Genomic DNA, 25,746 nt, shown 5'->3' on the forward strand with positions numbered 1-25,746 from the left:
TACAGGGACCAGACGGACTCCACCTGACCAACAGAGGTAAGAATGTCTTCGGACACAGGCTAGCCCGCCTACTTCGAAGGGCTTTAAACTAGGTAAGTCGGGGGTGGGTACCCACTTTTACACCGGAGCAGTAAGTAACAATCCTGATGGGGCGAACCAAATCTCCGCTTCTAAGTCTGAGGTAAGTACCCTTATTGCAAAACAATCACTAGGTGACACTTTAATTCAAATGGATGGCTCACTACAGGAGCCTAGCAGACAGAAAGAGTGGAGAGCTATGTATGTTAACGCACACAGCCTAGGGAATAAATTTCTAGAACTAGAAACAGAAATAGTTAATGCAGACCTAGACGTAGTAGCAATATCCGAAACATGGTTCACAGACTCTCATGGGTGGGATATAACTATGCCAGGATACAACCTGCTTCAAAAAGACAGAGAGGGTAAGTTAGGAGGAGGGGTTGCACTTTACATCAAAGAGAACATCAAGACAACCAGGATCACGGATGTCAAGTACACTGGGGAATCCATCTGGGTGAACCTGGCCAGAGGCAGAGAAAAATGCCTGTACCTTGGTGTGGTATACAGACCTCCAAGACAATCGGAGGACAAGGACGCAGAATTAATCGAAGACATTGAGAATATCACCTTACGGGGGGACGTCATTCTGATGGGAGACTTCAACATGCCTGATGTAGACTGGAACACACTCTCAACGAAAACTTGTGATAGCAGGAGGATATTAACATCCATGAAGGGAGTACGGCTCAAACAAATGGTACTAGAGCCCACTAGGGCCCAGGCCATCCTGGACCTGGTACTTACGAACGGGGAAAGCGTCTCGGAGGTCTCGGTGGGAGAAACGCTAGCCACCAGTGACCATAACATGGTATGGTTTAACCTTAAGAAAGGCTTCCCCAGGTCACAAACAAAAACAAGGGTACTCAATTTCCGAGGCACCGACTTCGCACGCATGGGAGATTTCGTCCATCAGAAGCTGCAGGTTCAAGAAGTAACTGATAATGTGGAAGCTATGTGGTCAACCTTGAAATTGACCCTTCATGAGGCAACTGAACGCTACACAAAATCGGTAACCAAACAGCAAAGAAAAAAGAAACCCCAATGGTTCACTAAAGAGGTCTCTTACCTCATCAAAGAAAAGAAAAAAGCATTTCTCTCATACAAACGCACGGGGAAAAAAGAAGCAAACATTGAATACAGGACAAAGTCTGCAGCAGTCAAAACAGCAGTCAGAGAGGCCAAACTTCGAATGGAAGAAACTCTAGCGAAGAACATTAAGAAAGGGCACAAATCCTTCTTCAGGTACATTAGCGACAGGAAAAAGAACACAAATGGGATAGTACGCCTTAGAACGCCAGAAGGAAACTATGTGGATACAGATTCTGATAAGGCCAAACTACTGAATGATTACTTCTGTTCAGTCTTCACCTGCGAGGCATCAGGGCACGGGCCATGGCTGGAAGCAAAGCAAAGCATGGAAGACCCATTTCAGAATTTTGAGTTCACACCAACTGATGTCTACAGAGAACTGTCAAGACTTAAGGTGAACAAAGCTATGGGACCGGATAATTTGCACCCAAGAGTGCTCAGAGAGCTATGCGATGTTCTGGCGAAACCGTTAGCCATGCTCTTCAATCTCTCCCTAGGTACGGGGAGAGTCCCCCTAGACTGGAAAACAGCCAACATTGTTCCTCTGCACAAAAAGGGCTGCAAAGCAGAGGCTGCGAATTACAGGCCAGTGAGTCTCACATCAATAGTGTGTAAACTCATGGAAACCCTGCTTAAAGGTAAATTAGACACAATATTGGATGAGGGAAATTTGAGGGATCCCTGTCAACATGGATTCACTAGGGGCAGGTCATGCCAATCCAATCTTATCAGCTTCTTTAACTGGGTGACAGGAAAGCTAGACTTGGGAGAGTCTCTAGACATAGTGTACTTGGATTTCAGTAAAGCTTTTGACAGTGTCCCGCACCGCAGATTATTAAACAAGATGAAATTGATGGGGTTGGGTGAGAAACTAACTGCATGGGTCAATGATTGGCTGAGTGGAAGACTTCAGAGAGTGGTGGTCAACGGCACCCTCTCTGAGACATCGGAGGTGACTAGCGGAGTGCCGCAGGGATCAGTCCTGGGACCATTCCTTTTCAACATATTCATAGGGGACTTGACCCGGGGGCTTCAGGGTAAAGTAACACTGTTCGCTGACGACGCCAAAATGTGTAATATAGTAAGTGAAAGCAATCTCAAGGATAGTATGACGCAAGATCTGATCACGTTGGAAAACTGGTCCTCGACATGGCAGCTGGGCTTCAACGCTAAGAAGTGTAAGGTCATGCATCTTGGCAGTAGAAATCCATGCAGAACATACACCTTGAATGGAGAAGCACTAGCTAGGACTTCAGAAGAACGGGACTTGGGAGTTATCATCAGTGCAGACATGAAGGCTGCCAAACAAGTAGAGAAGGCCTCATCCAAGGCAAGGCAAATGATGGGATGTATCAAGAGAAGCTTCGTCAGCCGCAAACCTGAAGTCATCATGCCACTTTACAGATCCATGGTGAGACCTCATCTGGAATACTGTGTGCAATTCTGGAGGCCGCATTACCGTAAAGATGTGCTTCGAGCCGAGTCGGTCCAGCGGATGGCCACTAGAATGGTCTCCGGACTCAAGGGGCTCTATACTCTAGAGGAGCGCAGGGAAAGGGGTGACATGATTGAGACATTTAAATACGTCACAGGTCGTGTCGAGATGGAAAACGACATATTCTTTCCCATGGGACCCTCAGTCACAAGGAGGCACCCGCTTAAACTCAGAGGAGGGAAATTTAGTGGTGACACCAGGAAGTACTTCTTCACGGAAAGGGTGGTGGATCATTGGAACAAACTTCCGAGGCAGGTGATCAAGGCCGCCAGCGTGCTCGACTTTAAGAATAGATGGGATATCCACGTGGGATCCCTACGAGGGTCGAGCTAAGGAACTAAATCATCAGCACTCAGACTTAATGGGGTGGGTCAGTAGAGTGGGCAGACTTGATGGGCTGTGGCCCTTTTCTGCCGTCATCTTTCTATGTTTCTATGTTTCTAGCAGTAGCAACCAACTATAGACCAGTAGCATCCATTCCATTTATTGTAAAACTCATGGAAGGATTTGTACATATCCAATTGATGGAATATCTTGATCAGTTCTCTCTTTTACATGAAACTCAATCTGGTTTCAGACCTCTATTTAGCACTGAGACAGTAATAGCTGCCATCTTGGATAATTTACGCTCCTTATTTAATAGGGGCCTTAACGCACTGATTATGCAATTTGATATGAGCTCTGCCTTTGACCTAGTGGACCATGGGAAACTGTTTAGATGCTTAGATGCAATTAATATCAGAAGCGAGGTGCTAGACTGGTTCCGAGGTTTCCTTATCAAGTATGCTTTAACTACAATCTATCTGAATCCTGGAGTAATCCATCCGGAATTCCACAGGGGTCCCCACTGTTTTTCAATGTTTACATGTCATCACTAGGTACGCAATTATCCCAACTGGGGATAAAATTATTCAGTTATGCAGATTACTTTACGATCATTATCCCACTCACGATCTCTCTCTCCGAAGTCACTCCTATGGCTACAGAAGTACTAAATGTGATGGAACAATGGATGACTGAATTTAGACTGAAACTAAACTCAGAAAAAACAAAATCTTTGTAGCCTTGCCACACCCACTTGATACTAAAATATCACTGTGCATCAACAAACTCAGTTGCCCTATCCAATCTACTATGAAGGTACTGGGTGTAATACTAGACCAGGGCCTAACCATGAAAGACCAGGTGCAGAAAGGGCTTTTTTACTCTCTGGAAGCTTCGGTCCATTAGAGCATATTTTGATGCTTCATCATTCAGAATTCTGGTCCAATCCCTTATACTGAGCCAACTTGACTACTGTAATATCGTCTATCTGGCACTTTCCCAGAAGAACTTGCAGCGATTAGAACTGGGGCAAAATATGGCGGTCAGGCTGATTCTTGGGTTGAAGAAGTTCAATCATGTAACTCCTTCCTACCGACTAGAGAATGACACGGGGAAAAAATCTGTCCCCGTCACTGAACCGTCCCCAGCCCACCATCCTCTGCACCGCCCCGTCACCACCATTCCTTTCACTGCCCCATCACCGTCACCGCCATTCCTTTCACCGCCCCGTCACCGCCACTGCCATCCCATTCACCGCCCCATCACCGTCCCCGCAGCATCCATATAAGCCTCAATACTGTGAAACACCATGAAGACAGAAGAGAGTCCTGCCACTACTACTACTGCACTGAGAATCTGTTTCGGTGCTTCTGCCCTGTAGTAAAAACAGAACATAAAATAAATCAATTGACTTGTCCTCCCTTGCAATGACGTGTCCCCATATAGCTCGAATCAGGTCAATTGTGCACACTAAAAATGCAGGAGGATCTGGAACGTGAGCACAGGCAGGCAATGATACAAAAACAGCAGACACCCGACCGATTGCAGTGTTCCGCCATCATCCTCCCTCCACTTCACCTTAGATGTATTGTAGAGTATGCCGGCTTTCGTTTTCACCCAGCCGCACGCGCAGCTGCTCATTTGTTCAATATTCTCCTCTGACGCAACTGGAAACAGGAAGTTGCAAGAGAGGAGAAGATTGATCAACTCGAGCAGCTGCGCGTGCGGCTGGGCGAAAAAGAAAGCCGGCATACTCTACATCAGTGTTTTTCAACCTTTTTACACCCGTGGACTGGCAGAAATAAAAGAATTATTTTGTGGACCGGCAAACTACTAGGACTAAAATTTAAAAACCCTGTTTCCGCCCCATCTCCGCAAGCTCCGTCACCTCAGTAACTATAGAAAAATAGACAAATATAATGCAAAATATAGACAGCAGTTATAAATTCTCAAAACTGACACATTTTGATCACTAAATTGAAAATAAAATCATTTTTCCTACCTTTGTTGTCTGGTGATTGATTTCATGAGTCTCTGGTTGCGTTTTCTTCTGTCTGTGTATCCTTTCTTTCATTTCTTTCTTTCTGCACTCAGGCCCAAGAATTGTCCCTTTCTATTCCCTCCCTCTTTCCTTCCTATGTCCTTAGTGCCCCCGGTGCCTCCTTCCCATGTCTTTAATTCCCCCGGTGCTTCCTTCTCATGTCTTTAGTGCCCCCAGTGCCTCCTTCCCATGTCCTTAGTGCCCCTTCCTGTCTTTAGTGCCCCCCAGTGCCACCTTCCCATGTCTTTAGTGCCCCAGTGCCTCCTTCCAATGTCCTTAGTGCCCCTTCCCATGTCTTTAATTCCCCCGGTGCTTCCTTCCCATGTCTTTAGTGCCCCAGTACCTCCTTCCCATGTCCTTAGTGCCCCTTCCTGTCTTTAGTGCCCCCCAGTGCCACCTTCCCATGTCTTTAGTGCCCCAGTGCCTCCTTCCAATGTCCTTAGTGCCCCTTCCTGTCTTTAGTGCCCCCAGTGCCTCCTTCCCATGTCTTTAGTGCCCCAGTGCCTCCTTCCCATGTCTTTAGTGCCCCAGTACCTCCTTCCCATGTCCTTAGTGCCCCTTTCTGTCTTTAGTGCCCCCAGTGCCTCCTTCCCATGTCTTTAGTGCCCCTTCCTGTCTTTAGTGCCCCTAGTGCCTCCTTCCCATGTCCCTCTTACTGCCTTCCACACTTTGTCCCACCCCCGAAGCCTGCCTGCCTGTCTACATTTCTCCCTCCCTAGCCAAAGCCAGCCTGCTGCCTCCCTGCCGCTCAAAAAAAAAAAAAAAAGCCTCCCTCCTTTTCCCCTTCTCTTACCGCCATGCTACAGCTGCTAAAAAGCCGGAAGTCTTCTTTCCGACTCAATTCTGAAGTCGGAGAGGACGTTCTGGGCCAGCCAGGCAGCGATTGGCTGGCCCAGAATGTCCTCTCCGACGTCAGAATTGACGTCGGAAAGACTTCCTGTCGGCTGCAACTGAGAGCAGGGGAAAAGGAGAGGGTTTTGGTGGTTTTTTTTGCACGGACTGGCGGTTGAGGAACAGTGCTCTTCAATTCAAAGGTGAGGTGGAGGGAGGGAGATGGCCGGGTGGGGACCGCGCGATCCTTGATTGCCTCACTGTGGAGACAAGTCCATTCACCGCTCCACGGGGCGGTGAATGGCCTTGTCCACATCCCCGCAGAGGCCACTATTTTTTATTCCCCGTTTCGGCGGGTTACCCGCGGCTAAATGCGGCTAGCCGTGGGTAACCGCCACCGTGTCATTCTCTACTACCGACTCCTGCATTGGCTGCCGATGGAGGCACGTGTGAACTTTAAGTTTGGGTGTTTCTGCTTTAAGGTACTTTTCGGCCTAGCCCTCAGATATATAACCAACCTTTTCTCTTTCTCAACCAATCGATTTAAGAGAAGCTCAAACCTGAATTTTGTTTCTCCACTGGTTAAAGGATGTAAATTTAAAAGACATCATCAACATCTCTTCTCATATCAGGCAGCATTATGGGATAAAGATCTGAAACAATCGAGGAAAGCAAACCAAATGTTAGGTATCATTAAGAAGGGTATCTCGACCAGAACGAAGGAAGTCATCCTGCCACTGTACCGGGCTATGGTGCGCCCGCATCTGGAATACTGTGTACAGTACTGGTCACCGTACCTCAAAAAGGACATGGCAATGCTTGAGGAAGTCCAGAGAAGAGCAACTAAACTGATTAAGGGTATGGAAAACCTTACATACACTGACAGACTGAAGAAGCTGGGGCTGTTCTCCCTGGAAAAGCGGAGACTCAGAGGAAATATGATAGAGACCTTCAAGATCCTGAGGGGCATCGAAAAGGTTGACAAGGACAGATTTTTCAATTTGAAAGAAACCACAAGAACAAGGGGACACTCGATGAAATTGAAGGGGGACAGGTTTAGAACAAACGCAAGGAAATTCTTTTTCACACAGAGGATGGTGGACACATGGAACACCCTTCCGGAGGCCGTGATAGGAAATAGCACAGTGCAGGGTTTCAAGGAAGACCTGGATAGGTTCCTGGAGGACAAAGGGATTGAGGGGTACAGATAAGAGCAGTGGAAGGTTTAGAGATAAGTGTAGAGGTAGGTATAAAATTAGTCAGGGACCGCTGCTCAGGCAATATGCCTGATGGGCCGCCGCGTGAGCGGACCGCTGGGCGGGATGGACCTCTGGTCTGCCCCGACGGAGGCGACTACTTATGTTCTTAATTACTCATGCTTGCAAATACTTATGGGGAATTTAGGAGACTCCTAAAAACATATTTGTTTCTAAAGTACTTAGGTAGCTGCACTGCACAATCTTTCCCCACAGTAACTGACCGCTAAACCTTAACTCTGTTAATACTACTCAATCTGTAACATTTTTTAATCATTGTAAACCTCATAGAACTTCACGGTCCTGCAGTATATAAACTGTTATTATTACTACATTAGTGAGAACAAGGAACATTAACTAGAACAGGGCTAAGAATAATCACCAGCTGTCACGCGCAACAAATGTGTGCTTCTAGAACCTTCCATCAATATCAAAGGAAAAAAAAGTATAGGCATATAAATGCAGATCAGGTGTCCTCTGTAGAATATTCCAAAGTGCTACGCAGGAAATCCTGCACAGCGTCCAGAGTCAAAAGTGTTCCATGTCCTGCTGTGATGTACTTTAAGCAGCGCAGGGTAGAGAAGCATGAAGCGAAGTTTGGAGTCTGACAGAGATTTACAGATGGGTGAGAATTTCCTGTGTGGCCGAATAATCTTGAAAAATCTTAACAGGCACGGTTTCATAAAACACATCTGTTGTGTGCGCTCTATACGCTCTCATCAAGTCCACTTTATGCATATAGTAAAAGATCTTAGCAATAACCATGCAGGGGCCTCCAGGTAGAAGCTATTTGGGGCCCTGGGGTGCAGAAAAGCAGGGCACAACAGAAGGGAGAGCTAGGGTAAGACAGAAGGCAATTTATGCAGTATTCAGCACCAGCAATTCCAACCACAAACAGAAAAGAAGCCATCAAGGCCTGGGCAATTAGGTGGGGTGGGAAGTGATCTAGATTGGTGAAGCCTCCTTAGGCTTCAAGAGGGGAATGAGGGAGAATCAGGAATAAGACCTCCATGAAAATGCAGGTGAAGACCCCTATGAAACCCCCAGAGGATATTTTTTAATAGAGACATTGTGCTATTGAATGCAGGTTTCTGAATAATGAAAGAAACATATCTCTCCCTGTCAGCAGAAACAATATGCTTATGTGAGAGGTCATAATGCCGTTGTACAGATCCATGGTGAGACCTCATCTGGAATATTGTGTACAATTCTGGAGGCCACATTACCAAAAAGATGTGCTGAGAGCTGAATCGGTTCAGCGAATGGCCACCAGAATGGTCTCGGGACTCAAGGATCTCCCGTATGAGGAAAGGCTGAGTAAATTGCAGCTATACTCACTCAAGGAACGTAGAGAGAGGGGAGACATGATTGAGACGTTCAAATATATCACGGGCCGTATCGAGGTGGAAGATGATATCTTTTTTCTTAAAGGACCCACAGCCACAAGAGGGCATCCGCTGAAAATCAGGGGCGGGAAATTTCATGGCGACACCAGGAAGTATTTCTTCACTGAAAGGGTGGTTGATCATTGGAATGAACTTCCACTGCAGGTAATTGAGGCCAGCAGCGTGCCAGATTTTAAGAAAAAATAGGATAGGCATGTGGGATCTCTTAGGGGAAGAAGTTAGGGGGGTGGGTCATTAGAGTGGGCAGACTTGATGGGCCATAGCCCTTTTCTGCCGTCATTTTCTATGTTTTTTTCTATGTATCTTTGCTCTAGTAGCTGGCAAATATCTGCTGACTGTACAGCACTGGATATTTCAGGACTTTCCAAGAAGACAAACTCAAGCAGGAAGATAAACTCAGGCTCCAGTACTGCGGGACAAGATGTCTTACCGAAAGTTATCTGAGCTGCTGACACCAAACGATGAGCAAAACAAGGATGGCAAACATAAAAGACCGGCTAAAGGAACATACAGGCTGGTCTTAAAAGTAAAAAGGCTCTGGAACCAATTATTAGGCATGAGGGGTATAGGACGAGGAAACCCCAGGGGTGTCAGCAGCTCAGATAACTTTTGGTGGGACAAGAAAAAAACAAACAAACAAACAAAAAAGTTAAAGTCAATGTTTTATGCATTAATCAAAATTTTACAGGAAGCCAGTGGAGCTCTTTCAAAAGTGGGGTCACATGTTTAGAATAATTTCATACATACGCATATGTTCATAAATGTCCAATATACTGTATAAATCTATACATTTAATTGGCAATATTGGGTCACTACACATATAGATTATACTCATAGTTTTGCTCTGCCACCCCAAAAGTAAGCATTAAGGCCTTGATTCTATAAATGGCCCTATTGTCTAACATGTATTTTGCACCAATCTGTAAAATACTGAGCTGTTTGGGTGTGCAGTACTGGCTTTATGCCGATGATATTCAATTTTATTTTTCAGTTCATGAATCCATTTCTGATACACTTTTGTTTCTGCCATTATGTCTCAATATGATAAAATCCTGGCTTTCAGCCAATAAATAACATTTGAATCCATCCAAAACTCAGGTTTTATTGCTTTCTGGTAGATCGAATCTTCAATTTCCTGTGGCTTTTTTCCTTATGAAAATACTGAAATCCCCATTTTAGGAGAACTGAAATATTTGGTAGTAGTACCGTATATACTTGAATATAAACCGATCTGAAATATAAGCCACGGAGGAAAAAAGGCTGACTCAAACATAAACTAGGGGTTTATGATCAAGTGCCCTGCCCTACCAGGTTCTGCCCCCATCCCTCATTCTTTCTCCTGCAGGCTCTACACCCAGTCCCCTTCCCTCCCCTGCCAGGCTCTGCACCTAGTCCCCTCTCCCTCCCTGCCTACCTCCCCTGCCAGGCTCTACACCCATCCTCCTCCCTTCCCTGCCAGACTCTACACCTAGCCCCTACCCTCCACTGCCAGACTTTGCACCAATCCCTCTCTCTACCCGGCTCTGCAGCTAGTCCTCCTTTCTCCCCTGCCAGATTCTGCACCCAGTCCCCTTCTCTCCCCGGCTCTGCAGCTAGCCCTCCTTTCTCCCCTGCCAGACTCTGCACCCAGTCCACTTCCCTTCCCAGCCAGGCTCTGCACCCAGCCTCTCCAGGCTCTGCACCCAGTCCCCCCTCTCTCTCCTGCAGGCCTCCCCTGTTTAAGCCAACTAAGAAAAATTAAGTTTAGTGCCTAGATCGGCTAGGTGTGCCAATCTAGGTGCCTAACTTCAGGCATCGCTTATAAAATCTGAGCTTAAGTGGATGACACAGTGATCCATGTCTGTAGACACAGCAGCTAAATACTGCCATTTTGAGATATGGATCATACATATGAGCAGAACATCCTGCTTAGGTCCTTTATATTTAGCATTTCAAATTATATGTAAGCTGTCCTGTGAAAATTCAGGCTTTTGTTTTTATTCATTTTTTATGTCACTGCATTAAACATTGTTGTTAATTTTTGTTTTACACTGTAAACTGCTCAGAATTGTAGAAGCATTTTTAAGTGAGTATATAAAAATCAATGCTAAGTGCCTAATATTCTTCCTCAACCTTTCTCTGTCGTCATCTGCTTTTTAAGCAACTGCAAAATCTGGTTCCTAAATTGCTTATTTTTTGTCTAACTTTCATACTCCTTTGAAAATTGACTCATTTAGATTATCCTTATTGCTCAAACATGAACCCCTTTTTCGGTCACTAGCAATATAGTGCCTTTCCCAGTCAAGTAAGATTAAGAGGCATTCTCCACCCTTCTCAATTAAGCATGTTGTTGATAGGTGCCTGCAACTCTTGTTTGAGTCCCAGTGACTTGATTAAGCATACAAAATAAAATATTCTATGCAGACATACCTTTGTAATGTGGGGAAAGGGAATCCTCTCTAAGTCTCTCTTTGGAGCAATAGTTTCCTGTGGATTCATTCCTGAGCTGGAGTAATTTCTCATAATGATGCCTGTGTTGATATAAATGTTTCTCTATTAATTAAGCCTCTCAGAGATTCAAAAAGAAAGTATTACTGGCACCTTTCATTCCTGGAACACAATCTTCTTTATGCCTTCTAGATTTTAATAAGATTTTAGCAAAAGTGTACCAGATTCTATTTCCTGCATTGCTTTCACTTATTTATCTCCTGCAGTATTCTCCTCTTCGCATGCAAATTAAATAGAATAAAAAAAAGGTTGCTTGAGAATGAGACTATTGAACTCTTCTCCATCTTTAGTTATGTACATCTGTTGGCATGTACAGGCTTAACTACAGCATGGACCAGAGATCCAAAAAGAGGCCAGGAGAGATCTGTTTTGTGGCCTAGAACCCCACTCCAGGAATTTGCATAAGAAAAGAGAATTTACATAAGTGTAGCCTGGCTAGAGATAGGGTAAACTTCAGTGCTGTGAAAACATGGTAATTAATGATGGGACCTGTCACCTTTGAGTATTTTCAGATATTTTCACTGACTTCTACCAAACTAAGACAAAGAGGACAAATAAACTATTTAACCAGAGAGAAAAGGGAATTTCCTTGGAGTAGAGCAGGGACTGTTACAAGTCTGCTTTTAAGTCTGTGAATTGTTCTACTCTCTCAGAATTTCTTGATATTTATAAGAAGCATTTATGTATTATTTACCACAGTTCTAAAGTATTCACATATTTTTAACCAAGAAAAAGGACAAAATAAAATTATTATTATTATTAGTGAAATTCTTTCTAAATTCTTGATGGGGAGAGGCATTTATTACAATAGCCCCCCCCCCTTGTGAGAAAAAAATGGCAGGAAGGATGCCCATTCCCTCCTGCCATGCCAACCTCCCTCCTCCCGCGGCAGCGAAACAGCAGGAGGGATGCCCACTCCCTCCTGACAACGAAGGCCCACTCCTGCGCCTGGCACCCACCCAAACATCAAGTTTCAAGTTTATTAAAATTTGATAAATCGCTTATTACATACTAAGCGAGTAACATTAAAATATAAGATAGATCAAGAATCCATTGTACATCATTGAAGTGGGTTAAAAACAAACAGACAAAACAAACAAACATGGTACATAAGGGAATGGAAAGTAAGAGAGAACAGTTACAATGTTAATATTTATCTTAATTATAAGGAAAAGAAAAACAAATAGGGAGAAAACATGAGGAAAGGGATTGGAATTGATACAAATGAATTATTTAAACATTAAATATTAAATACGATGAATTATTTTAAACATTAAAAGCATCTCTGAATAAAAATGTTTTTAAAATATTTTTGAATTTGTTGAGATCTTTAACTTCTCTTATATGTAAGGGCAAGGCATTCCAGGTTTGAGGGGCCATTACAGAATATATGTCGTGACGTCTGGTTCCGATAATTTTCAGAGAAGGAATCATTATCAGTCCCAGAGATGCGGAACGGAGAGAACGTGTCGTGTTGTAAGGAATGAGTAGCCGATCTATAAATTGAGGTTCGTTGGTGGATAGTGTTTTAAATAGTGAGAGCAAAATTTTATAGATTATTCGTTGGTTAATGGGAAGCCAATGTGAATCAATTAGGAAAGGAGTGACACGATCAAATTTTTTTCCATTATGAATGATTTTAACTGCAGTATTTTGTATTATTTGTAAACGTTTCTTTTCCTTTTGAGTAATATTTAGCAATAGTGAGTTACAATAGTCAAGCTTGGCGATCACAAGCGAGTGTATTAAAATATTTAAGGATTTAGATTCTAGAAACTTCGACACAGAATGAATCATATGCAAACGATAAAAACAACTTTTGACAATATTACTGATATGATCGTGGTAAGAAAGATTTTCGTCGATAATAACCCCAAGTATTTTTAATGATGATACTAGGTTAATCCCCTACTCTCCCCCCTTCTCCTGCCCTCCAAAAGGCAGGAGGGATGCCCACATACTTTTCAAGGAAGTTGGAGCAGGAGGGATGCTCAGTCCATCCTTCTTGGAGGCCCACCAGTCCAAAATGGCGGGCTTTCCCCTCCCTGGTGCATTATGTGAAGCACGGTGAGGGGCCTAAGGCCCTGATTGGCTCAGACACCTAAGGCCCCTCCCCTTGTGCATCTTAGTCCTTCAGGGTCACCAGCAAGTTAAGGTTTCAGGCTATTCCTAATGCATATGCACAAGATGGATTTGCAAATAATGTAGGTAGTAGATATGCAAATCTACCCCATTCGTATTTACTAGAATATCCTGAAAACCCTTTGTATCCCTCGAAAGATAGAAATACATACTATGCAAATTATTTTCTTTTTGTTCTTCCCTCCCCAAAATCAGTGATCAGGCACCCTACTGAGTCTTTCAGGAAGCTAAGTGTTACTAATGCAGCCCTTCTGGTAGGCTCAGCAGGGTATGAGTCAGTTAAAGGGGAACTATAAGCCACACCACAGAAAGAATAAAAAGGCCAGAACTAAAAGACAGCATTAATGTACTATATTTAAAGCAAGGCTTTCACTTTGGATAACCCTTGAGTCAGAAAAGTGCTTCTGACTTTATAACAAGTGCAGTGCTGTATTTAAGCAACATATTCTAAAAAAGAGATACATACATGCCACAATGCTGAAGAACACATCTGTAATGACAGAAATCTGGTTAGAAATTGAAAATAATGTCTTCCTTTAGCTTATATAGAATCTTATTAATACTTTCTTTGTACACCAGATGCATCTTTACTTTTAGTTAGCTGTAGAATTTTTAGTATTCTAGATTGCTAGGATTCTTATAATATTGTCTGTCTGTTTGGAAAGGGAGCTCCTGGGCTAGATGTGAGGGTTGGGACTTGATATACTGTAGAGGCAGTCCCCGGGTTAAGAATGGGTTCCGTTTTTTAAACCATTCTTAAGTTGAATTTTTATGCAACTTGGATCCCAGTATTCTTCCCACCTCCTTGAGGCCCCTCTTGCATCCCTTTCCTCCCATCTCACTATTCCTTCTCCACCACCACATCCAACATTTCTCCCTCCCATCGCTTTCCCTCACTCCATTCTCCAATCCTATGGCCTTCCTTCAATCCTTTGTCCAAGATTGTGCTCCCTCCCGAGTCCCAACGTGCCCCTTCCCTGTGTCCCATCGTGCCCCTCTCTCTACCTCTCTCCTTTCTGTGTCCCCTTCCCGTAGGTGTTTACCTTCTTCTGGCTGGTTCCCTTCTTCCAGCTGCAGTCATTTCTCTTGACAAAAGCCACAGGCAGCAGCTCCCACTGCTGGCCCAGAAGCCTTCCCTCTGACATCGGCCACAAACTTTGACATGTCTCTGCTGTCCAGGCCAGTAGCATGTGGAGAGAATCCATCTGTGGAGACCAGCAGAACAAGAGCACGTCTTGGAGAGGGCACTGATGAGCTTTTACCCATGAAACAACCTCTATGGTCGTCACCATCGACCCCAGCACCTGTAGATAGCGTCAAGCCATAGGAGCAAGCTTTGCCCAGATCTTTAAACTCTGGCATCTTAGCTTCAGTTTTCATAGCTCTGGAAGAAAACCACAACTTTATACTATGTTGAAGCAGATCCCCAGGTACTCTAGGTGGATCTTCAGAAAATTGATGATTCAACTCAGGTCTTTCAGCAGTGAGACATCTTGCACCATTGCTGTCTCATCATCAGCCTTGGGCGAGGTTCGAATCAGTCAGTTGTCCAAGTATGGATGCACTTAGATCCCTGCCTTGTGCAGGTGCGCTGCTGCAATGACCATCACCTTGGTAAAGGTGTTAGACGTCACCAGACAGAACGGGAGCGCTGTGAACTGGAAATGTTTCTCCATCACATGAAACCTCAGGAACTTCCTGTGAACAAGAAATATGGGAGCATGCAAGTAAGCCTCTGTAAAATCCAGAGAGGCTAAAAATTCCCCCAAGTTCCATTGAGGCTATGACCGAAAACATGGCCTCTAGTCGGAACCAGAGCACTTTCAGTGCTGCATTGACAGACTTCAGAACCAGGACTGGCCTCCAGTTGTCTGAGTCTTTCTTGGGTATGATAAAGTATATAGACCCCCACAGGTCCCGGGGGGGGAGGGAAGAGATGCATGCAGCACCTAATAAAGTCCTTAGAACCAACACAGGACTACACAGCCTGTGCTCAAGCTCCGGTAATAATTAGGAACAAACCTTGCTAATAGGGGAGCAGTCCCCGAGCCTTCCAAAACTGTCAATGCAGGCCGACTAGGTAGGTGTCCTGTAAAAGGGTTGCCCTCCCACTAAACACTTCTGACAGGACAGTCTATGTGTTCTCCTAGGCAGAGCTGCCCCAGTGAAACTGGGGATCTCTGAAGCACCGGGAAGCCTCAAATTCAGGATAAAAAAACAAAACTAACAAACCAAAATCAGAGCAGATCAGAGAGACACCTTCAATTCACATTTAGAATGTAAAATTGAGGAGCTGTAGCACAGCCCACCAATAGAGGAGGTGGAGCCAAAAAGAATGTGAATGATGTCTTCTACACAACTCGCAAGCAGAGGTGAATAACCCACTGGCTCAACTCGTATGCCTTTTGCACTAGAAAAGTCATTTTAATGACAAAATTCCGAGGAAAAGTTACCAAGTTCCTCCCTGCAATGCTTACAGCTACCAATATATTTTACAAAGTGGATAAGTCAGTTCCTACAGACACATGCACAAAAATAAAATCAACTTACTACATCCTAAGAACACTACCTAACCGCTCCTGAAGGTCTTTTAACTGCTCTCATGCCAGCCATAAAACTGATTTAAGAACTTGTGCTTTACTGCTGGAGATATGCACGTAATAAATAATATTTTATAAGTTATGCATATAAGTGAGAGTCTCGTCTAGACACCAACCAATGTATATGCCTAACTGTCAAATATGTATATGCTATATAAAATATGCATGCATTTACAGAATAGCACTTAGGCAGAACACATGTGCACACACATATGCCTGTATTCTAAATAAGTAATCACCAAGTAAACGTTAGATCTACGTCATAGAATTACTCTCATAATATAAAAACCTGTGCCATCAGTCAAATAACTAAGGGCCAGATTCACCAAAGATTCAATCACTGTGGCCGATTTCTGGCCAATTTTGAAACAACGATTGATTCACTATCTTTGTTGCATGCAAATGATTTGCAGGGAAGTGGAAATCATTTGCATGCTTGCAAACTCCCCGACTCAATCGCTCAGTAAGCGATTGAGTCGGGGCAGCCCTGATAGTAGTGATAGGAGAAGCAGCCTCCTGTCACTGCTGTCAGGGCTTCTGCTGGGGGTTTTTTCCCATTTTTTTTTTTTAATGACAGAGATATTTTGCAAAATATCTTGCCAATAAAAAAAGCCTTCCCTCCCCCCGACAGCACCCCCAACCCAAAAAACCAGCTTCTACACCCAAGGCTGCCCTCCCCACCTGCGTGAATATGGCAGGAGAGATGCCAACTCCCTCCTGCCGTTAGGACCTCCCCTCCTAAACTTACCGATTCTGCCCCCCCTACCCATCCGCGCAAATAAGACAGGAGGGATGCCAACTCCCTCCTGCCTTGGAAACCCTACCACCATCGACTCGTGCCCCCTCCTCCCCTCCCCTTATCTTTAAACGTTAGGAGCAGGAGGGGTGCCTAGTCCTTCCTGCTCTGTAAGCATCCAGTGATCTTCAGTAGCAGGAAGAAGCGCAAAATCCTCCTGCTCCTGCTGCTCTGCCGGCCGTGACACATTGCCGGCCTTAGGCCCCAACCCCAGTGCATCGTGTGAGGGAGGGGCCTGAGGCACCGAGTCAATCAGGTACTTTCTTAGGGCTGAGCCTAAGGAAGTCCCTGATTGGCCATTTGTTTAGCCAGAGGCGCCTGAGCCAATAAAGGCCTTAGGCCCCTCCCCGTGCATCACACAATGCACTGGGGTGGAGCCTAAGGCCTCAGAAGCATCGCGGGAGGCATTGGAGCAGGAGGGATTGAGCACCCCTCCTGCTCCATTACAGGTACAGGGAGGAGGGTGGGAATGGGACCGGAATGGGGAGTTGGTATCCCTTGGGTTGTAGGAGGGAGTTGGCATCTCTCCTGCCGTTTGTTTTGAGGGGAGGAAGTCAGGTATTTTACAGATGTGAGGAGGGAGTGGGAACCTTCCTGCCATAGAGGTAGGCATCGGCGCGGGGGTGGGGGTGGGGGGGAGGGGTTAGAACCACAGGCTAGCAATGCATTTTTATGTATTCTGCAAAAGCGCATTGCCAGCCCGTGGTTTTAAAGGGCAGGAGAGTTAGTAAGAAGTGAAGCAACTGGTCCTCAGCTGTCGCTTCACTTCGGATCAGCATGCCCAATCGGTCTTCCTTCTTCTGTTAAGTGAATCGCTGCCTTCCTACGTTGCATACTGTTTCCCCTCATTTGCATGTGCGGATTGGGTTGGAGGTTGATCGGTCAAGAGATTAGTGAATCGGGTCGGGAACTATCGCAAAACCAGTAAAACTGGTTTTATTATTTGATGCTTCGTGACACGTGACACGATCGGAAGGGTTAGTGAATCTAGCCCTAAATTCTAACCAGGTTATTACCTCAACACTTTTGCAGTCTCAGTCCAACCGTCCTGCTCACTTTCCCAAGGATCCACTCTGATCCAGTCTGACGTTTCTAGTGCAAGCTGAACCATTGCTATTCGGTGTTTTGCAGGGACCAGACCTTTCTTTCCATATGAGTCATTGACTGGAGAAATTATTCCTTCAGTAACCTGGTATCTTCCTTAGTAGCAAAAGAAAAAAATGGGATGTCATAGGAATTTTGTAATGGTTATAAAACAAAAATAAGTGAGCCAAGGGCTCAATAAAATAGTGTTTTTCTATTATTTCATGCCTCAAACTTAAAAATAACCTGCTATTAAAATGTCTAGACAGCAGCAAAAAACCCAAAAAGGATGAATGTCTGACTTACTATAAATATAAACATTTGTCATTTCTAATGCTCAGAAACAGGTTCCCTGATAAGGTTAATTAACTTTTCAATCCAGGTGTCTGTTAGGAGCATGGCTTTCAGAAGCATCAAATAATAAGTGCTTTAATTGACCAGTGTTTATGTTCCCAGGAATCTGCTGCACAATATTCGACAAGATTATCACGCCTTCAGATCACAGTGAAACATGAGCTCTGGTGTTTTCCTGCAGCAGTTTTCTGGAACCTTTGATAGCACACTGGACAGGCAATTTCAGCAGGCTTGGGAACTCTGCGATGGAACATAACCGAATGGCTATCAAAAAGGTTTTCAGACAAGACTAATATTATGACACAGAATCGTCACTCGGCTGACCTGCCATGCTGGCTCACTTTCCAGCTGGATGGCTCCGTTAATTAAATGTGAAAATATGCTCCTGTTTTTCATCTAATGTAATGGAAAGAAATGATTAATGTAATTAGCTTTTGAGGTTTGTGACTCTGGAAATCCAAATTCAGGCCAAAAAACAGAAGCAGACAAAATCCTCTTATGACTGGCATGCAATTATATCCAGATTCTGACTTTGTCTAGAGAACTAATCCAAAACAATTGGAACTCAGCGTTATATATTTATTCGTATCATATTTCCTTGAAATTTAGGGATGTTATGATGTAAGGGGCAGTGTTTATTTAGACCTTATCGGTCTGGTGCTAGACATAAAAAAAACACTTGCCTGGGGCTAAATGCGAATCGAAGGGTGTATTGAGCCCATACTGAAATCCCATCATTATTATTAGTATTTTTCTATAGTATTTTAGATGCTGGTATTATTCTCATTGGGAGACAAAAGCTCCTACCAATTGTTTGGGTTTTATTTTTATTATTATTTATTTTTCTACAATTTTCAGATTTCATCAAGCGAAATACATACAATTTGAATAGATCAATATAACATACTTATGAATTCATAAAATCAAGAAAAATAGCTAATTATTGGATATTTAGTCCACAATATATAAGGAGATCAACAGGAAATAATTCAAATAAAGTAGTGCAAAATACTAAGAAGCGGCATAACTCTGTGTTACCTACTGCTGGTATATCAAGTTAAATATTATCGGCCACAATTGCTCTTCCTTCTCTCAATTCAATAAATTCCAACAGCTGTTTGGGTTCAAAAAATAAGTAACTTATCTTGATAAGTAATAAAACATTTTACAGGGAATTTCAACTGAAATATTCCGCCCAAAGCCAGGACTCTTGGCCTTAATGCCAAGAACTCCTTCCTTCACTTCTGGGACTTTTGAGACATATCAGGAAATAAATGAATTTTGGCCCCAAAAAACTGATCATTCAAATGATGAAAATATAAACACATAACATAATCATGGTCATTTTCCAAATCTAAAGTAACTAGTAGGGTTCTTCTCTCAGTTACCACCTCCAGTGAACTCTCTAGGAAGGTTGTCAAATCTAATTCCCCCTTTTTTATCTCCTTGATTTTCAATAGGAGTAGAAGCTTCCACAGTACTTTTTAACTGCAAGTAATTAACTCTTACAATCGGAGGTAAATTATCTGGTGGGATACACAATATTTCCCTAAAATATTTCCTAACCATCTCCATAGGAGAAATGACTGGAGATTTAGGAAAGTTCAAAAGTCTCAAATTATTCTTCCTCAGCTGATTTTCAAAACTCTCTATTTTCCTTGCCATATAAACTCTTTCTTTTAGTAATCCAAAATTTATTTGTTCAATTTCGGAGAATTTTGTCTCCCGTTTCCCTAAATTCTCTTTCATTTGGACAATATCTACTCCTTGTTGCTGAAGCTTGGAAAAGACTGTTCCATAATCAGTAGATAAAGTAGAAATAGCTAATTTAAGGTTGGCATTCATCACTGATATAGCTTGCCACAGTGCCTCCATATCTATCTTTGCGGGTCTCTCCAACGCTCCAAACTGCAAGCTGACTCCTCCCGAAGCACCTTCCACCTGCAATCCATTGTGGGGTAGAAGTTCTTTTCCGACTCGTTCTCTTCCACCAAGGCTCGAGCTATACTCCCTCCCAAGCCGGAAAAAGACACCTCCATCCTCGGGAACGACTTCTCCAGCTCTCCCACTACCGGTGCGCTTCCGGGTTGAAGCGGCACCATCCGCTGTTCTTCTCCCTGCACGGGGTCACCCGAGATTTCCAGGTTTCCTCCCAAGGTAGGTCGCACAGACGCGCTTGAGAGGGAGAACGCCTCCGCCAAAGTCGCTTGGACCTTCCGCTGCTGGGTCCCCGTCACCGTCGGAGGGTTAATGTGGGTCGCGCCCTTTCTCTTCCCCATTCCAAAGTAGGGGGAAGATCGCACAGCAAGATCGTCGCGGCTCAATAGCAGAGCCTCCTCTCAGGCATCCGCTTCCGATGCCATCTTTAATTGATCTCCACCCCTACCAATTGTTTTGGATTAGTTCTCTATTATATTGGTGGTCATTTTTGGGTTTTTGTATAGAGAAAACAATTTGCTAGAAGTTCAGTCCAAAACTATGTTATAAGCATGAATGTCTCATGGAGTCTGGGAAAACATGCCCTGAATATACAATGAGAAGGCAAATAATACTACTATATTTTTTTAAAATCTGTTTCCATTAATTCAAAGAGTCAATGTGATATCTTCTATTGTACCAACATAAAACTTCATTAGCTTTTGAGACTAAACACATTCCTTCTTCAATCATCTGTATATTAATTTAAGATGTTATATATTGCCAACTCTATGCACAGAGACAGAAAAAATATAGATTAAGTATTCAATATATCAAACTAAATTACTGTTCAAAACTAATTACGGTAAGCATATACTATGATTTGGGGGGGGTGTGTGTGTGTGAAGGATCTTCAGGGAAGAGGGAGAATGGATTGGGGACATTGAGAAGGGTAGTTGTGCTTATGGAGGGGGCTTTGGCAAATTGGCCAGCCCATTTAAATGGCCTTGTAGCATCTAGCCACAATTTAGCAGCCTGATATTTTCAGCCAGCAATGCTGCTTGTGAGGTTGATCGCAAACAGCATTATTCTAGTCTTGATTAGGATTGCAAGCTAAAACATTGAGGGTGGAAATTATCAACATGGGTTACCGTTAAGATGGGTTATTTTACTACAGGTTGTACTATTTTTGCATACAACCTCATTGCATAAAATGGGACCCTGTGCTAAAATAGCACAAACTGTGGTAAATTAACCTGTCTTACCTGTAGCTCATGTTGATAATTTCCACCCTCAACATTTTAGCTTGCAACCCTTCTAATCAAGACTAGAATAATGCTGCTTGCAATTAACCTCACAAGCACTGTTATTCATACTGGCCAGGAGCATCAAGAAAGGCCACTTCTTAAATGGGTTGACAAATTTACCAACGTCCCATCCACAATCACAACTCCCCTTCTCGATATCCCCAATCCATGTCGAGATATGAACATATTACACCTTATCTTCGACAGTTATACTGGCTGCCCATAGCAGTTAGAATTCAGTATAAAGCAGTGATGATTTGTCATCAATTCTTATATGGTACGATCCCTGAATTCTTTAAGAACATGATGACTAGTTATCAACTGAAAAGATCATTGCACTCTGAAAATTCTGCATTGCTGAAAGCAAATGTTAATCCAAAATACATGGAAACCAACGTAATGACCTTTTGTTGTGCAGGGGGTAAGAATGTGGAACTCCTTCATTGGGCAAATACGGAAATGTAGTAATAGGAGCACATTTAGAAAACTACTTAAAACACAATTGTTTGTAAACGCATTTCTTTATGTAGTGATCTTCCCTGTTTGCCGATTTTCCGAAGGATTTGATGCAAGCAACTAGTTATGAACAAACCAATTTGCAGATAATGTTTATACCAAGACCTCAAATACCCAAGACACTACTTAATTGATTTCATGTCTTTACTGGGGTAACAGGTTCATCATTGGTCTTATTATGTTTTTTTTAATGCAGGCAATACCCTAATGCATCAATGTGGTGCTGGAATAATAATTAAGAAGAACATTCAACTTCTAGCATGTTTCCTTAGGGGCTAATGCTCTCCGCTCTCTTGCTGTTTCATTTGAAATGCTACGGAGATACTCTTCGCACCACTCCCTTCCCTGAAGAACCTCTCCTCCTGATGTCCCCCTCCCTCCCCTTCATGCCAACAACATTCAGCTGGTATTTACCATTAGCAGGGGTTAAGACCCTAGCTGTAGAAAAATGTGTGTCTTAAGGATATATGGGATTAGCTAAAGGAATGTAATTAGGACTATTGTAATTGATTATTTTTAGGGATGACATCAAAATACTCTTAAGAAATTGTAGGTTATTCAAAACATCACGGCACAGTTATTAGGTAGGAGTCAAACGTAGCTCTTATGACTTCATTACCTCAGCCTTTCTCCTCTTTTTCATCATGCTGGTCATGCTCTCTTTTATGGCCTCCTATTTGTTCCTTCCTTCCCATCCTGTCCCTCCTACTTAACCTCCCAGCTTTGACCCTTCTCTAATCCTTGCAATATTTTTCTTCCTTTCCTATACTAACTTTCCTCTTATTTCTCTGTTCCATCCTCTTCATTCTTACCCATTTCATTTCTTGCATGTTAAGTCTTGCTCACAAACACCTGGTCCAGGGGTGGACAACTCGCAACTCAGGTCCTCGAGGGCCAGAATCCAGTTGGGTTTTCAGGATTCCCCCGATGAATATGCATGATATCTATTTGCATGCACTGCTTTCAATGCATATTCATCGGGGAAATCCTGAAAACCCAACTGGATTGTGCCCCTTAAGGACCGGAGTTGCCCACCCCTGACCTAGTCACTCACCTGTTGCATTCACACTTCACTCACATCACTCATCATAATGTCTATATGTTCTCTCCCCCATCCCAACTATTTATTTGACCCTCCCCATTAACATTTTAACCATTCAAATTTGATCCAATTTCTGCCAGAGTATTCAGTCATCTCAGACTCACAAAATAACCTAATCCCTTTTCAGGTTACTTAATATAGGATAGGAAACAAGCTTTTTCAGTTCAGTTATAATTTAAGGAAGGTCAGAGTACACGCCATTAAGACTTTTTAAAGCTTCACTGCCACTGATTAATTGTGGTCATATGCACTTATCTCAGCACCCTTATGATCTGACTAAACCACATACCTACAAATTGGCTGTTCACTAACTTGTACATCATATATTTTGTAAAAGAAAAAAAAGAGCTCCAAGAAGCAGGGTTTAGATATTGTCATGCCCTGTTTCTCACAATAGAGCTATCACTAATCATAAAACCTCCTTAATCCTATTTATAACTATACAATTAAATTATATTTATTACATTATTTTACTAAATGTCCAAAATTTTTTCTTAACTAGATCCAGGCAATGCTTGATGTGCTCTTACTAAGTGTTCAAAGTTTCAATTAGCTGAATCCGGCCAATGCACAACACAAGCATTGCCTGGATTTAGCAGGAAGATTAATGTAGATTTCTCCTTATAATAGTCCAGTTTTATCTTCAGATTCTACTGAGAAACCTAATCATGAACTATTTAATTTTTCCCCTTTTCAAAAATAGAAACATAGTTAAATCACAGCAGCAACTGCTAAAACACTAATTAAACTTCCCACTGACCTGACGTCTCAGGGAAGGCGTTATTTAGTGCTACTGTGATTGCTGGCTTAAACAGTGCTAAAGCTGGATTAAATTTAAAATCAGTATCATACATCTACATCAGGATCTGGCGTCACAAAACATAATTACATCTGTAACCAAAGTTTCTTCTTGGCATATATCTGGGCTCTCACAACTGGAGTACTTTGAAGTTCTTAAAACTTAAAATTACAGCACCAAAAACACAGAAACGTTAGTGTTTGTTATTTTACTTTTTGTTGGCATTTGATATCCACTTTTTTCTACTGGGATTTTGGATCTAGTTCACACCTTTCTCATTAGTTTAAGGTGAGTTACATTCCTGTCTCCGGAGAGTGGAATTTGAACCCTGGTTTCTTTGCATCTCAGCCCCGTTCTAAACATTAGGCTACTCCTCCACTCCCAGCTCTCCTTTGGGATCTTAAAAACTAAGTGGAAAAATGCAATTTGAAGGAGACCATCTAAAATACCCTGGGGGAATCTAGCAGCTATCAGTCAGCAGCACCACGATCCAGTTGTAACACAATCTTTGTTCTTTCAATGCAAAACAGAAGAGGACAAAAAGCTAGCACCGGAAACTGTAATGTCTTTGGCAGTGACTGACTACTGTCAAATTCCCAGGGAGCCTCTTAGCTGCTGTTGTTTAAAAGTGTGATACCTTGTAGTTTATAGATATAACTGTCAGAAGAGAAACACTTAATTGAAAAGAGGATGGCAGATATTAAGCAATAATAATAATAAAGACAAAATTTGTCTTTTTTTTTAAAGAGGTTTTTTTTCTATTTTTATTTTCTATTTCACCTCTTCTTTCTTCTCTTTTCCATTTTTTTCCCTAGTTTTCCCTTTTATTTTTTGTATAATCGAATTAAAACTGTATATTAGCACCATTGCACATTTGGTAGTATGCCAAGTTTCAGGGGTATATTATGTCTCTGTAATAAATAATATATAAAGAGGGTCATCATCTCTCTGTTTTTCAGGGTAAAATAACTCACCATAGAAACGGCGAAAGCCAGAAAGTCTGACTTACTTGAGATAGTCCTGTTTTATTTTTTTAATTATCGTATTTATTAATTTTCAAATTTCAAATACACAAGTATCCACTTGTTTCAGCAATATGGAGATCATATAAAGAAAAATATAATAAAGGCACACAAATAATCTGGAAAAATTATTAAACTCCTAATTAGACTGCATTAAATCAAGAGGGGAAGACCACAGTTTACGGAAGCCACAAGAATTTAAACTTATTGCAAAAAGGCCTTAGCACATTTCCAGCAGAAGACTTCTTAGTCCAATTCTATATTAATTGATCTTCAAATTATGAAATGACTCTCGAGAACTGAAGGCAGCCATTCAGGGAGCGGCGCGGGGCCAGGCTGGAGAGCATAAAGCTCGCTTCTGCCTTGTGCGCTGCTGGCCACAAGATATAAGGCAGCCATCCAGCGAAGGAGGGGCAGGAGTGCGGAAAGCTTGTTCCCGTCAATACAATGCTGGACCACCAAAATTTAAAAAGGTCACAGCTGACGTTGAAGAGAAGCCTTCCAGGTCAGCTGGGGTTGCCCCACAGTCTGGGCAACACCAAGCTAACTCCAGCGATGAAGTACCCTCTGTCTTCTGCCACCCTCCCGCTGCCTGTCAAAGAGTCTGGAGTCTATACAAGGCCTGGCACTGGTACTGGCTTAATCTATACAGAACCTTCAAGTATATCCACTCATGAGGCCCTATTGGTACCGCCCCTTTGACGCAAACGTGTCATAGTGGGTGGAGCTGACAAGGCCTTCTCAAGCATGTGGACATGAAGGTTTTTCATTGAAGTTAGCAGGGATAGGAGAGATGCACCCTGGATCTCTCTCTCTCTTTCCCCACTCCCTTTGCAGCAAGGGAGGAGATGAGAGAAAGACAGTTGGACAGTGAGAGAGGGAGACATGTTACCAATAGGGGTGGAGGAAAGAGGAAGAAAAGTTGGACTCGTGGAGGGACAGAGAGAGATGTTGGTTGGGGAAGGGAATGAGGTCCGATTGAGAGGAAGCATGCAGGAGGCAGAAAGAAAGAAATGTTGGATGCACAGTCAGAAGGAAGTGCAACCAGAGACTAATAAAATCACCAGACAACAAAGGTAGGGGAAATGATTTTATTTT

General features: G+C 43.0%; 1 protein-coding gene across 2 annotated transcripts in view; it reads right to left on the bottom strand.

The window, feature by feature from the left end:
* NMNAT3 (nicotinamide nucleotide adenylyltransferase 3) overlaps positions 1 to 25,746 on the bottom strand; it is a 170,580-nt gene that overhangs the window by 65,087 nt on the left and 79,747 nt on the right. For both annotated transcript variants that reach the window (XM_033958964.1, XM_033958963.1), the window contains 2 exons: positions 17,565 to 17,748; positions 10,933 to 11,033 (listed from right to left, as the gene is read on the bottom strand). In XM_033958964.1, the coding sequence (XP_033814855.1) occupies positions 10,933 to 11,033; positions 17,565 to 17,748 (285 nt within the window). The remainder of the gene's footprint in view (positions 1 to 10,932; positions 11,034 to 17,564; positions 17,749 to 25,746) is intronic.

Source organism: Geotrypetes seraphini, chromosome 9, assembly GCF_902459505.1.
Source record: "Geotrypetes seraphini chromosome 9, aGeoSer1.1, whole genome shotgun sequence".
NCBI lineage: Eukaryota > Metazoa > Chordata > Amphibia > Gymnophiona > Dermophiidae > Geotrypetes > Geotrypetes seraphini.